Raw genomic sequence first — 14,151 nt, forward strand, 5'->3', positions numbered from 1 at the left:
TCTCGGATCACACAGGCAAGTGGTTTGTTCCAGCACAAGAGCAAAAAGCAGGGGAGCTAATGGGCAACCCTGTCGAGTGCCCCTACCTATTGGGAATTCCTGTGACAATACCCCGTTGACTCTAACCCTAGCCACGGTTCTTTCATTGAGTACAGCCATCCAACACCTAAATACCGGACCAAACCTGAACTCTTCTAAAACAGACATGAGAAAGGGCCAGTGGACAGTGTCAAATGCCTTTTTGGCGTCAAGGGAAAGGACGAGGTGTGGATCTTCTTTTTTGCTAACCACTTCCAACCAGTTATGCAGTCTCCTCAGGTTAAGCCTCGTCGACTTGTTGGGCATAAAGCCGGACTGGTCTCTATGGATGAGACCAGTAATTACCACGCTGAGCCTGTTTGCTAATATTCTGGCTAGTATCTTTCTCCATGTTTATAAGGGAGATAGGGCGATATGAGCTACACGCCTGTGGTGGTCTATCCTTTTTGAGGATTACTGCAATCATGGCTGTCTGCAAGTCTCTGGGGAGGCTTCCCGTCTTATGCGCCTCCATGTACAGTTGGAGAAGGTGTGGGCCAAAAAGCGTTGCGTGTTGTTTAAAGAATTCTGGAGGTAGCCCATTAGGCCCTGGGGCCTTTCCAGTTTTCAACTGGCCAATGGCTACCATTATTTCTTCTTTTGTAATCTTATCATCTAATATCTTTGACTCGCTATCTGCTAATTTGGGGAGCTGTATCGCCTGAAGATATACCTGAATTTGTGACAGCTCGGCTAATTCACGTTGCGTGTAAAAAGACCTCGTAATAGTCTGCGAAGGCTTTGGCTATTGTGAATGGGGTCAGATGAGCTCGGCCATCCTCCGCCTGTATCAGCGAAACCCACCTAATGTCAAGGTCTTTTTTGCTAATCCACTCTAGCAATCTACCTGTCTTGTCGCCTACATCGTACAGACGCCGATGCATGTCTTGTATTCCGCGCTGCGCTTCTTTTTTGGCCCGTGAGAAATATTCCTGTCTAAGGAGTTGTAGACTGTTTAGCATGGAGGGATCATTGCCTGTGTTTGCCTGTGATTCAAGCTGCAGTAATTGGGATTCCAACCCAGTGATCTCCTCTTCTCTTTCCGTTTTTTGTGGGCTATAATGTTTTGTGCCCTATCCCGTAGTACAGGTTTGTATGCCTCCCATAATGTAATGGCAGATTCCACCGACCCCACATTCTCTCTAAAATACAACTCTGTGTCCACCCTGAGTTCCTTAGCAACCTGGGGGTCTTTGAGCTCCCATGGGTTCAGTTTCCATTACCCGTTCTGTCGTTGTGTACGGGTACCCACGGTGAGCCACAAGGGCGAGTGATCCGAGAGGCCCCTTGCCAAGTATTCTACCTTGTGTATCTACCCAAGTTCGCCCACTGGGGCAAATATGTAATCTATCCTTGAAAAGGCTTTGTGTGCCCTGGAATAAAAAGCTCTGGTCTGGGGATGCTGCCCACGCCATATGTCTGTGAGATGTTAATGTATATGCAAACCTTTGAGCGGCGTCTCTTTGGGAGTCCCCGTTGGCAGTCGTATGGTCACTTGTGAGGTCTATTACATCATTAAAGTCGCCTCTAATAATGTGCATGCCGGAACCTGCCTCAAATTAAAATTGCTTCAAGCTTTTCCATTGTTAACCTTTGGAGCTTGGGTGGTGCCTATACACTAATAAAAGTGATATGTCTTCTGTTCCACACTCTTTAATCGCTACATATGTGCCATTAGGGTCCATCCAAGTGCGTTCTAGTCTGAAGGGTGGGTTTTTCCTGATGAGTATTGCCACCCCACTTGCCCCGGTGGAAAAACCAGCATGGGCCAGTGTTTTATATGCACCTCGACCAAGGAACCCGCATTGAGTGCCTTTTAAGTGTGTCTCTTGTAGGAGAATGACATCTGGTTTCAATCTTTTAAAATATACGGCCAGTAGTCCTCTCTGAACCTTATTCCCCATCCCATTCACATTCCAGGAGAGGATCGAGTACATTCCTGGCTAAGATGTAGACACCTCAGTAGTGCATTATGTCCAGCCTATTAGTGGGTCCCCTTCTCCCTCCGCACTGCTGTTGTTTCTGCAATATCATGATGTCTGCCATCGGTTTGTTATGCCACCTGGCTTCAATGTCAGTATATGTGCAACTTTCCAAAACAAAGCCCCCCCATCATCCCAATCACGTAGTCCAAAATAGTTAACAACTTCCATTGTGCCCCCCTCCCCACAATGTGCAACTTTCCAAAACAAAGCCCCCCCATCATCCCAATCACGTAGTCCAAAATAGTTAACAACTTCCATTGTGCCCCCCTCCCCACACTCTGCAGGCAGCCCCACCACCCCCAAACTTGTCAACAGGACAACACTGTTGCAGGTAGACCACCCAGAGGTCTGTAGCCCCCCCTTCTCCACCCACTCAACTATATAGTACTACAGAAAAAAACAACCCGCTGTATACTTTCCTTCCTCGCAGCAAAAGTTCCAAGTGTCCTCTATGTCGCATGGACAATACAATGTCTCTGTGAGGGCGCCTGGCCCCATTGCTTCATTCCTCCTCGCCATTGTTTGGGTGTTGCAGTGAGCAAGGATCCCCACCCGGGGGAGCCAGGTCCGAGGCCTCCAAGTGCTGTATAGTCTTCAGAAGAGGGTGTACAATGTCCGAAGTCCGGGAATCAAGGTTGTCCGATTGAGCAGAGTCTCCATGGCTGCTGGATCTCAAAGAAGTCCTGTGAGAAAGTGCCATCTTTCTTGCATTAGTATGCCCCCAGTTTTTTCTGAACTGCTGATGTGCGTTGACTGAGTACGCCCTGGACTCCTGCCAACCAGGTACCCAGGGCCTGTGTTCCTTCCACGTAACTGTGTTGAAACTAAAACCCAATTGCCATCTCTGGCCACCTGTCAGCCCCTAGTAAATGGTACCCCAGGTACCCAGGGCATGGTGACCACTTATTGTGCCACCCTTGGGGGCCCTGTACCTTGGCACCCACACATTGCCTTTGCAGGCTCAGTGCCTAAGTACAGAACTAAACAAAGAGTCAACATGGCATACATCCCTGTGAGCCATACTCACAAACCCACTGCCCTGGCATACATCAGTCACCGCTCTAGCTGGGTGCCCTATGCCAGTGGTGTGGGTGCAGGTGCCTGAGCCCTTTGCCCCTACAGTACCCAGGGCCTGGGTACTGTAAGTGCAGTGATGCCATTAAGAGTATATGGTGCTGGGAGGTCGACATTACGAACTCCACAGCACCATAATGGCTACACTGAAGACTGACAAGTTTGGTATCAAACTTTATCGCACATTAAATCCACACTGATGCCAGTGTGGGATTTAATGAAAAATGCACCACAGAGGGCATGTTATAGATGCCCCCTGAAACCTAACCACAAGCCACGTCTGGACTGAGAGGCAGCCTAGGCTGCCACACAGCAGACATGTTGCTGGACCCCTGGGTGGAGAGCCCCCCGCTCTCCTGGGCCTGCAACGGTGCACATCCTGGGCGAGGTGCTAGGTCTCCTCCCCCAGGATGGGCAAGGGGAAGCTTCAAAGGCCTGCCGCCTCTGTGAGCCTCTCCAGACCATTTGCTGTACTCAGCAACTGGCCCCCACCAGTCCTGACCCCCACTCTGGCAGGAAGACTGGCGGGAAAAACTACGTCAGGAAGGGGGGTGTGCCAGCCTGTGCCAACCCCACCCCTAAGGTGGGTGAGACGAGGCGAAGCACGACCCCGGGCTCCGGGCATCTTGAAGATGGGGAGACCTGCCTCACAGCTAGGCTCCTGCCCCCCTCCCACAGGAGAGGAGCAGGCTAGGGGGTGTACACACCCCAGGACAGGGACCTATTGGTCCCTGCCCTTGCCCTACCTGTAACGCCCCTAAATTCAGTATTTAGGGTCTCCCTGAACCTTCCTTCCGCAGATCCTGATAAGAAAAGAAGAAAGAAGATCAAGAAGAAGACACAATGTGCAGCTGCTAATAACAGGACAACAACAACCGACTTGGCCCCAGCCCTACTGGCCTGTCGATCTTGGAACCTGCTCCTGCCTAATCCCGGCGACTCATGCGGACAGCAACCTTGGGACACCCAGAGGACCTGCCTGCCCTGACCCTCTTGAAGACTGGGACTCCCATCAGCAGAGGCTCTGCTGCAACAACACCCCTGGTGCCTGCCAGGAAGCTCCGGACCAACCCACTCTGCACCCGCCGAGCCCGGCCCGTGCCCGAGTGATCCAAGACCACGAGGACGTCCCCCCGGCGACTGGGACCCGAAGTCCAGTGCCCAAAGACCCTCCTCGACGAGCCAGACGACGCCTGCAGACTCGGAACCAGGGGCCCCTCCAACCGCGACCAGCTGAGGGTAAGCTTTCCCGACACCCCTGCACCCGGCGCCCTACAGCCCCCTGTGCCTTCCTTTGGGGTACCTACCTGTGCTTCAAGATCCCCACTGCAGAGTAGTACACGCCCACCTGCCTCCCCGGGACCTGTATCTGTTCCAGTTTGATCTTAATTGGATACACTTACATGGACATCTATTCTGTTTCTTACAAACTCCATCATTTCCCTTCATGGCGAAAAACAATCTGAAGATGGAGTCGATGACCATGCACATTGTCGTCCAAGGGAGGAGTCACCTATCTCGTGACTACAAAAGACTTCTTCCAAGACAACAAAAAGGTGCAAGCATCCGATACCAACACCAGATGGCGATCTATGCAAACGTGTACTACTCTGCAGCTCTACATGCCAAAAACAGATGCATACTGGTAAGTAACATTTTCCTTTCTCTACAGCTGACAGTTTTCAGCTGTAGTCTAGTATCCAGTGGTGTTCCTAAATTTAGAGCTCAGAATCTCTTCATATATTCCTGACCAAGCAGCTTATATTGCTGATGGAAAGTCAAGAATACAATAGTTTATATGCTTTCATTCACCATCTAGAAATACCTGTATGAAAACTCGCCTTACAAATGTTCATCTTATTGATGCACACTGGAGACCTCTCCCGCTGTACCTGACCTCAGATACCAATATATGTTGTAAATTCCCTTTCTGTAAACTACCTTCTACCAAACACAATAACCACCCCGATATTAAACCAGCTTTTAATGATGCTACTTCTCTCACTTAAAATTGTCCCTCTTCACTCATGCTTGTCACATTGTACGATGTGGTGCACTACACAAGTCTGCCATTTATCTCCATCTTACTGTTATGATAATGTAAATGCTTAAGCAGTTGCGCTTTGGATAGCTTTCTCTTGAACCCTGTCCACTCTTTATAAAAACATGATAAATGAAAAATAGTCATGAACTTTTTTGTGACTTATTAATTAAATGAAGTGCCCCTCTACTCTTGTATTCTGAATTTCTACTGGTTTAAGTGCCATATTGTAGATGAATTGCTCTTTCAAGTTGGCTTGTTCTTTCTTGTAACTTACACCAATGTGGCTTCCATCACAGGTCACTGGAAGAAAGTTTGCGGGAGAATCGAGTCTCAGACAGTGTGTCTGATGGTCATGCAGAGCTTGAGAAAGTTGTGTCTCAGCTGGAGCTAAGCCGCAGGACAGAGCAGACCCTGCGGGCTGAGGTGACCCGATTGGACGGCAGGTAACTATCTTTTATGCATAGTCATACTGTGTTGCATTCTTCATCATTGCAATAATGCTACGCAAGCTTGTGGTGAAGTATGGCCCATGGTATGGAGTAGAAGGGGAATCAGAAGAATAGAATCTGCAATTAGATCATGCATGTGTCACTATACATGTCTCAGACTGATGGAGAACAGAGATGTCTATTAACTGGATTGTTTCATTTATTGTGCTTTTACGAATCACAAATAATGCCAGACGGACAATGGCTGCTAGGTGGATACCTTTCAAAATGTGAATCCACTACTTAAGACAATAAAAACATATATCAAATGTTAATAGATAATAGTATCACTAGTGTAACCCACTATAAACAGATAATAAAGTGGCATCATGACAGTTGGCAACAAAATACTATGCAGCTTAAAGTCAAATGTAAGCTGAAAAGTAAGATTAAAAATGTGGTCCCTCCATGCTAGGCCATATATTTGGTAAACAATTTCCATATCTAAGATCCTGCATCTCTCAGCAGCTTTCCTTTGAGTTTAACTGAGACCATTTCATTTTGAGCTTCTGAGTATCACTCAGAGATTGATAGACACAGTCTAGGTTTGAAGAGAATTGCAGAAAATATGAACCTCAGCTACTTTCCCTGTGGTCCCACCATCTGCATTTAGAGATGAGCCCTATGTGCATATGAATCATGTTAGAGTGCCAAGGTTTGGTACAGTGTCCTTAAGAAGCCCTATTATAAAGAAAGAAGATCACAAAAAGTGTTCAGTGTGAGCCCCCAAACCTCAAAGCACACTATTCAGTCAACCAAGTTGTTCTTATGATTCATTTAGATGGTTAAACTTTTGCAAACCCTGGATGATCGTAAAAGCACACTTTTTCAATTATTGTAGTTTCACTTGCACTTTCTTGCAAACTGGAGAGCACCACCATTGGTATCTGCCTCATACAATATTCATACCAAGCATTGCACTTATCTACAGATCCATTTTGAAAAGTACATTAGGTAAAATAATATGCATTTTTTCAATCAGCAGCAGCTTCCGCCGCCCACAAGTGCTGTATTGCCTCACTGATTCAGGTCTTATTTTCAGGCTCGTGCTAGCTTGATCTTTATACCGTTTAGGCGGGCTTTTTACATGTTTTTTGAGATTTTTCATGCTCTGGGCTTAACAACTGTTAATTTAATTTGATGTTCTATATGTTTCTTCACATCTATCTACCTTTTCCCCCACATTTGTGAGATATGTATTTTGCTCACAGTGCCTTTTCTTCCCAGAAGAAAGGCACTTCACAAATAGCAGACAGGCAAAGACTGGCAATATATGCGAGTAATCTGTTTACTATCTACTAACTCCGGTTTAAACAATGACAAAAAGAGTGCTGAAGGACAGAGAGGGAATGCGCCTGAGGGAACAGTTAGAATACCTCAAAGCTGAAGTGGAAAGAAGGAAACCGCAAAGGCAGTACAGAGAGGAGGAACCTTTTTTCTGGATTGCTGCATTGTTCCAGTAAGAACTCCAGAGAAGAAAGATCAAGGGCAAAAAAGAGATACAGACACCATCCCCCTCATTTCACAAACTCCTGATGGTTACAGGAGCAACAGTCGACGTCAAGACGAGTCTCGGCATGGACATGTTCACTATTGAGGGACAGCTCGACGTTGAAGAGACATTGACATCAGTCATTAACATTGAAACATTGCTGGTGCTAGTTTTCTTCAACATCAGAGCAATTGCCCTCGAAACGTTAAACATTGAAGCGATCATGATCGATATTGACAAAATCCAAGCCAATATCGAGATAGTCACCCTTGAGAAAATCAACTTTGAGGCGCTCTCCTGTAACCCCCTACTACGGATCATATTTTGGGGGCCAGTGTTTTTCCAGAAAGGTATCACCATTGCCTCCTAAAATGCCTTAAATGACAATTCTACCCACTGATCTATTCCAGATACTTGTACCACTCCTAGAACTAATGACAAGACCAGTAATGGTGCAGTATAGCTTTTCCTTGTTGCCAGTCGGAAGCTGCCAGCACCTACTTCACCGGTTGTTCCAGCCTATTGTCCTGTCTCACCAGCAGCTTAAGAGATGAAAAAAGTGGTCACTTACTTATTCTCTGTTACCTTCAAGACATTCCTCCTCTGACTCCTTCTCAACATAGACTCCTATGTCACCTGCATCTTCACCATTAGACATAGCTCTAGTGGGTCAGAGTTATGCCCACTTCCCATTTTCAAGAAGTCCTTACTGGAGGAGCTAATAACCTGGACATTCAGAGGATAGTAAAACAACGGGCTTCGTTATTATGGACACTGTTTGACTGAGGGCAGCTCCAAGACCAACATTACCTATGGTTCCTGGTGTTTCTGAGCTAGTAAAAGAGAAATGGCTCTCCTGCAACCATTAAGATGTATACTCAAAAAGGAAAAGACTTCAGAACAAAATCCTTCATATTTCTGCCATGAACAAAAACTTGATTAAGTCATTATCTCAGTTTAAAAAAAAGCATGCATCCACATCAAAAACCTCTGTACCTCCAAGCTGGGAGAGCAAATGGATTGATACCGCAGTGTGCTAATTCTGTGGGTCTGCTTGGTTACCCACAAAAACATTCAGTGGCATAGCTCTGTTAGGAAGGCATGACCGATCACTGTGAGAAACACCATCTTCCGTTGCTGACAATTTACCAAGGGACTGCCGACAGGACTTCCTAGAGGTCATAAAGAAAGGACAGCTGCTATGAAACTAGACGACGAGTGTGGCTATTGATTTGGCTTCCAGTACTGCCATGTTGTTGTCAACATGTCCTGTTTGAGGTAAAAATCCTTTAAACTGGACACATGGTGTTCTGTTTGCTTCACACAGGAATGGTTGAAAAAGAAGGAAGATACATAAGGAGATTGGTTTGTGTAAGAATCAGGTTCTTTATATAGTGGAATAAAACGAGGTACATTATATGAAGAGTCCAGGCAACCCTTATTGGTTTGCAGGAGGGAAAATGATAACACTAAATGGTCTCTTTTAGAGTAGTATGTGCTTGTAGGTTAGGCTTATTATAGGGCAGTGCCAAGTATTTGTTGTACTCACAGATGCAATAAATGAAACCCAAGCTCAAGAATAAACCCGAGACCAATATAGAGAAATAAGTCATATATTTTATGTAAATTTTGATACGTATAACTTAGTTATCAAGTAGGTACTTTTTTAAATATGAAAATATGAATGTTTACAGGTAAGTAAATAGTTCACTAAAATGCATCTTTACGCAGCAATGATTCCCTATGGGAAGATGGGCATATGTTGCATACAGTTCTCTGTGATCAGTTTCTGGGGATCTCATTCAGGACTTAGCGTCATAAGGGACCAAGTTCCTAAGTACCACCACCGGTTACTCCTTACTTGCTCTGGGGCACCCGGATGCAGAGGTACTGGTTGGGTTGGTAGCTGTGCGCACTACACTGGTGGAAAGAAGTGGGACCACCTAGAAATAGACTGGAGAGGGGGACACAGGGACAAGTCCCAAAGCTCCCAACAGGGGACTTGGGTCACAAGGGTCCTGGGAACTAGGGGCACAACAGATTTGTTGGTACCCGGTTTGGGGCTCTCGGTGCATAGTGGAAAAGTCTGCTGGAATCTGTGTGTCCTAGGACCTTGCGGTTGTCGGTTTTCGCCAGATGAGGGTGCAAAATCAGGACAGCTGGGCCACTCTGGATGTGGGTCTCTGCGATGCTGGTGTCCCTCGACGGCTGCTTGGTCTCTGTGCAGTGGCAATCCGGATTGGGCTTTCACAAGCTTTGTTTGCTGCAAAAGGTATGGTTCACCGGATATTGGTCCTCTGTGGCTCCTGCTGGTCCTAGTGTTCTCTCACTTTGTGGGGAGACAGATCTGACCTCCAGGAGCACCAGGTCCTCTTCCTGGGAGGCTGCTGCGTCGGGCTGGCCGGGGAGCGGCAACTCAGTAAACCACACTTTGTGTTTTCAGTGCCTGCAGACTGCAGGGGAGTACCTCCTCTACTGCAGGGGTGATTGCCGTCAATTTGTGAAGGACTAGAAGCCTTCTGGGGTTCTTGGAAGCTGTTCAGCTGCAGGACAAGCCGCTGGCCCCTATTGTCAAGACTGGTGCAGGCAAGGTTTGGCAGCAGAAGTCCACAGCAGTCTTCAGTTCTCTCTTTTCTTGTGGCTCTTTGTCCTATTCTTCTTGATCTATCAAATCTGAGTTCCTGGTTTCAGGGGTGCCACCTAAATACTCAATTTAGTGGTATTATGGGCAGTGACAGGTATTAGCCAAGAGGCTACTTACATTTAGGGTATCTTCACCCTCTACTTGACCACTTCCTGTGCGAAGTGGGCATAACCCTGACCCAGAGAGCCTAATTCCACCACAAATAAGAAAGTGAAAATCCAAAATTAGTATTCGCATAAGGTAGCCTATCTTAGAGGTGGAACCGGTAGCCCACCTTAGGGGTGGAACTAACCTGAGGGGGGAACACTCCTCCTGACTAGCTAATTTTCCCACCTGTCTGGGTGCCAAATGGGCCTGGGGCAGAGGGTGGCATTGTTTCGGGAAGTCTTGGGTCTCATATCAAAGGCGGCAGAGGCCTTTAAAGCCTCTGATCACTTAGCCATCCTGCTTGGAGGATGTGATAATACCTCTGGCCAGAGCAGGCATTGTTTTTGCCCTCAAAGAGCGCAGGCTCTCACCTGCAGGGGGTCGGAAACTCGTCTGTGATTGCAAGCTGGTCTAGGCCAGTCAACCAGCACACTTGTAGTCATTAGGTTTTCAAAGGGCATCTCTAAGGTGTCCTTTGGGTGAATGTATTCACACTGCAAACCACATTGAATCAGTGTGGGTTTATTGATAACACATGTTTGATATTAAACATCTCTAGTTTCAGTGAAGTCATCATGTAGCTGGGAAACTGGTAAATTCCAGTGTCCAGCACATGTACTCAAAATGGCTTTCCTGTTCACTTGCAATATCTAAGAGTCGACTTAGACATCACAGGAGCATATCTGCTCATGCAGATATGTCCACACACGTAGTATAGTGTACCCTGCTTTTGAGCTTTAAGGCCTGCTGTAAGGGTGGCTTACTTATTCTGCATACAGTGTCTGCAGTCATGTCACACAGTATGTGTGCCATGTTGTGTCTTCATTTTCTCTGCACCATGGTACTCAGCCTGTGATAGCAGTTTGCATGTTGGTGCTGGGAGGTCCTTTAGGGTGCCACAATACATGCTGCTGCCCTTAAGGACCTTCTTCAGCCTCCTTGCCCTAAGTACCAGGGGTACTATTTACTAGGGACTAGGGGTTCTAAAGGTATTGCCAATTGGGGTAACAGTTGTACAGTTTTAGGGAAAGAAATCTGGCACTGGGGACCTGGATAGCTGGAACTCAGTGCACTTCTGTCAAAAGTGCATCAGCTATCAGGCAAAAAGTGGGGGTGACCATGTCAAAAAGGGTCTCTTTCCTATAGTTTCGAACTCAGGAGGAATGCCTATAAACTCAATACAGGCACCAAGATAACAAATGACAAAACAGATCGCTGGTTTGTGACCCCCAGTGATCCTATCCACAGAGCTCACACGAGCAAGAATACAAGCAACCTTTATACCTATGACACCGGCTAGACGAAGAGGACAAAAGACACAACAATGTTTTTCCTCAGGAAAATCCAGGTTCCATTCTAAACAGTGATCTCTCGACTTCCTCTCCTGTGTTCTCCACTTCAGTGGGTGGGAGTGTTTCAAGATACAATTCAGAGTGAAATCTAATTACTGAAACCAAGTGGCTGTTGCAGATACTCAGGGACCAATGTGCACTTCAACCCAAATCCATTTCTCCCACACTTCCACCAAGTGTGTCCCCCAAACTTCAGTTTCCTGCATCAAGAAGGGTGGTTATATCTCTCTTGCAAATGCACGCAATAGAATCCATTCTTCCAGCACAACGAGGGAAAGGTATCTACTCAATATATTTCTTCCCCAAGGAAATGCACCAAAAAGAATATAATCCAATACAATATCTGTGAGAGGCCAACATCTACATCAAAAGACACTCATTCAGAATATTGGCTGTGCATCAAAATTACCCACAGCATATGTAAAGAGATAGATGTGCTCTTTCTGTACCTTAACAAGTTCATAAAAGCGTATCCATTAGAACAAGTTGTTTTCAACATCAGAATCCCATTGTTGCACCATCTCAGTCTTTATATATTTGAGTGCAACTTTAAAAACAATGATGGGAAAAGTACATCTTTCAGAGTGTATATATTGTTAAAAAAGTTTCTTAAGCTGCTTCATATGTCTGCTACTAGAGCATGCCAAATAACATCCATGCTCGGAGCGGCGTCCTCATGAAGTTACCTATTCCCAATTCATATCTCTTCATGAGACCATTCCAACAGTGTATCAGTGGATTCAATACAAAAACAGTTGGCAGGACAATCTGAAACATACAGTGCAGAAAAAATATTTTAAATGGTGGTCCAAAACAGAATCGTCTGAAAGGAAGCCATTTTCACAGCCAACACTTTCCGAGCTGTGACGTGGAAAGGACTGCCATGCAAACACTGACCAGGTACGCTCACAAGTAAGCAACAGCTCAACAGACAGGAGGGGAATGTCCTGGGCACATCCGGAAGTGGAGCTCTCCTCTTGGGTGGTGCAACCTGGAGACACATGGGTAGTACTAATAGGATGCCAGAGAAGCTCTATGGGGCAGCTACTACCTCAACTGCATTAAGGCTGCATCATGAATAGTCACAGGAATACACCTCATCTAGGAGATGCATTGCTGTACAGCTCTACTAGTGAAATCTTTTACACCTCCACTCTGAGTACATCTGGTCAACCTACTTCGTGAATAAATTTTGAATGAACTCATTTTGACTCTAATATGTTCTTCACTCTGCCTGTTGTATGTGACATAACCATTGCGTTGATCCTTTCTGGGCATGAAGCTTCTCTTTCATCTTGACTTGTATGTGAAGTTGCTATGATGACTTCAAATTGAACGCCTGTTTTATTGTCTCCTTTCTTTTAGGGTTTTCTTCTCTTTGAGTAACCCCTTCCCGATTGTTTCACCATGTCACCAACATGTTTTTTTCTTATGTGTTAGACCTGGCACCTTGGCGTGAGTTTCCCTTCCACTTTTTGCTGATGTGCCTCAGATGTTTTTGCTGGTGTCCGCTGCTCAGGGCACTGCGCCACGGCCAATCCGTGCCGCAGTGCAAGTGCTCCCTATGTAAAGTGTAACTGTGATTGATATTCCTGATTGGTTAATTGGATTTACTTTCAGTCCCCAGTAGAGTGCACCAGGAGTGCCAGGGCTTGTAAATGCCAATGCTGCTAGTGGGCCTGCAGCGCTGGTTGCGCCACCCACAGAAGCAGCCTTTTAAAATGTGTCTAGGGTCTGCCATTGCAGAGCCTGCGTGCAGTCTGGTACTGTCATGCTGGCTGGGCAAGTGCACACACTTGCCATCCCCTAAACCTTCCCTTAACTTCATATTAGTCACCCCTATGGTAGGCCCAAGGGCAGGGTGCATTGTAAGTGTAAGGTAGGACATGCTCTGATGTGTGTGGCATGTCCTAATAGTGAATTACAGCCAAATTCGTTTTTCACTATTGTAAGGCTACCTGTTCTCTTTAGGCCAGATGGGCTGCTGGAATTATTACACTCTATAATCCCAGGCGGCTCAGGGAACATGGTAGAAAATAAAGTTTAGTATGCCTGAACTCAGAATAATAAAATACTTCTTTTAGTAAAGTTTACTTTAATATCCTGGGTTTGCAAATGCTACTTTTAGAAAGTTAGCATTTGCTTGCCTAACCATTTCAGCCCGCCTCTGCTTGGATGTGTATCTGACTGTCTGGGATGTGTGAGTTACCGGGCTAGGGGATGACAGGTGGTGAATGCAAGGATTACACCTTAGTGGGAGGTAGGAGTGCCCCTGGACTCTGAATTAGGCTGTGCTCTGACACCACAATGCTGGCTCCGCCCCCTGGGGAGCGACTGATGACTCAGCCGGCACCTGGCCCAGGAAGGGCGAAGCACTGTCATCAAGGTACTCCTGGCTGCCCCTGGCCACACAATGCTGGCTCCACCTCCTGTGGAGCGTCTGATGTGCCTGCCCCTCACACTGAAAGCAGAAGCCAGAAGTACACCCAACAAGTGCTCAGAGACTGAAAGGAATTATGCAGAGGCCCCCCTGGCCTGAAAAGATAAAGAAAATGGTGTATAAAAGTAGGAGCCCTGCTCCTTGTAAATCAGATCCTGTTTGCGCCAAAGTAGAAGCTCTGCCTGAAGAGGAGGACCCTGGAAGCTGCATGGAGAAGTACTGACTCTGATCCCAAGAGACTGGCCTGTGGTGGGTGCCTTGCTGCTGAAGGAGAGCAGGAGAGAAAGACTGAAAGACTTTGCTTCATTTTAACTTGTCCCAAACTCCTACAAAGATCTCCAAGGGCTTACGGTGGAACTTGCCCCCTGAACAGCGCCCCAGGAACATTGGGCGCTACCCCCCTGAAA

General features: G+C 46.5%; 1 protein-coding gene across 2 annotated transcripts in view; it reads left to right on the forward strand.

Moving 5' to 3' along the window:
- CEP63 (centrosomal protein 63) overlaps positions 1-14,151 on the forward strand; it is a 408,460-nt gene that overhangs the window by 223,904 nt on the left and 170,405 nt on the right. For both annotated transcript variants that reach the window (XM_078665801.1, XM_078665802.1), the window contains one exon: positions 5,478-5,624. In XM_078665801.1, coding sequence (XP_078521927.1) covers positions 5,478-5,624 — 147 coding nt within the window. The remainder of the gene's footprint in view (positions 1-5,477; positions 5,625-14,151) is intronic.

This window comes from Lissotriton helveticus, chromosome 11, assembly GCF_964261635.1.
Source record: "Lissotriton helveticus chromosome 11, aLisHel1.1, whole genome shotgun sequence".
NCBI lineage: Eukaryota > Metazoa > Chordata > Amphibia > Caudata > Salamandridae > Lissotriton > Lissotriton helveticus.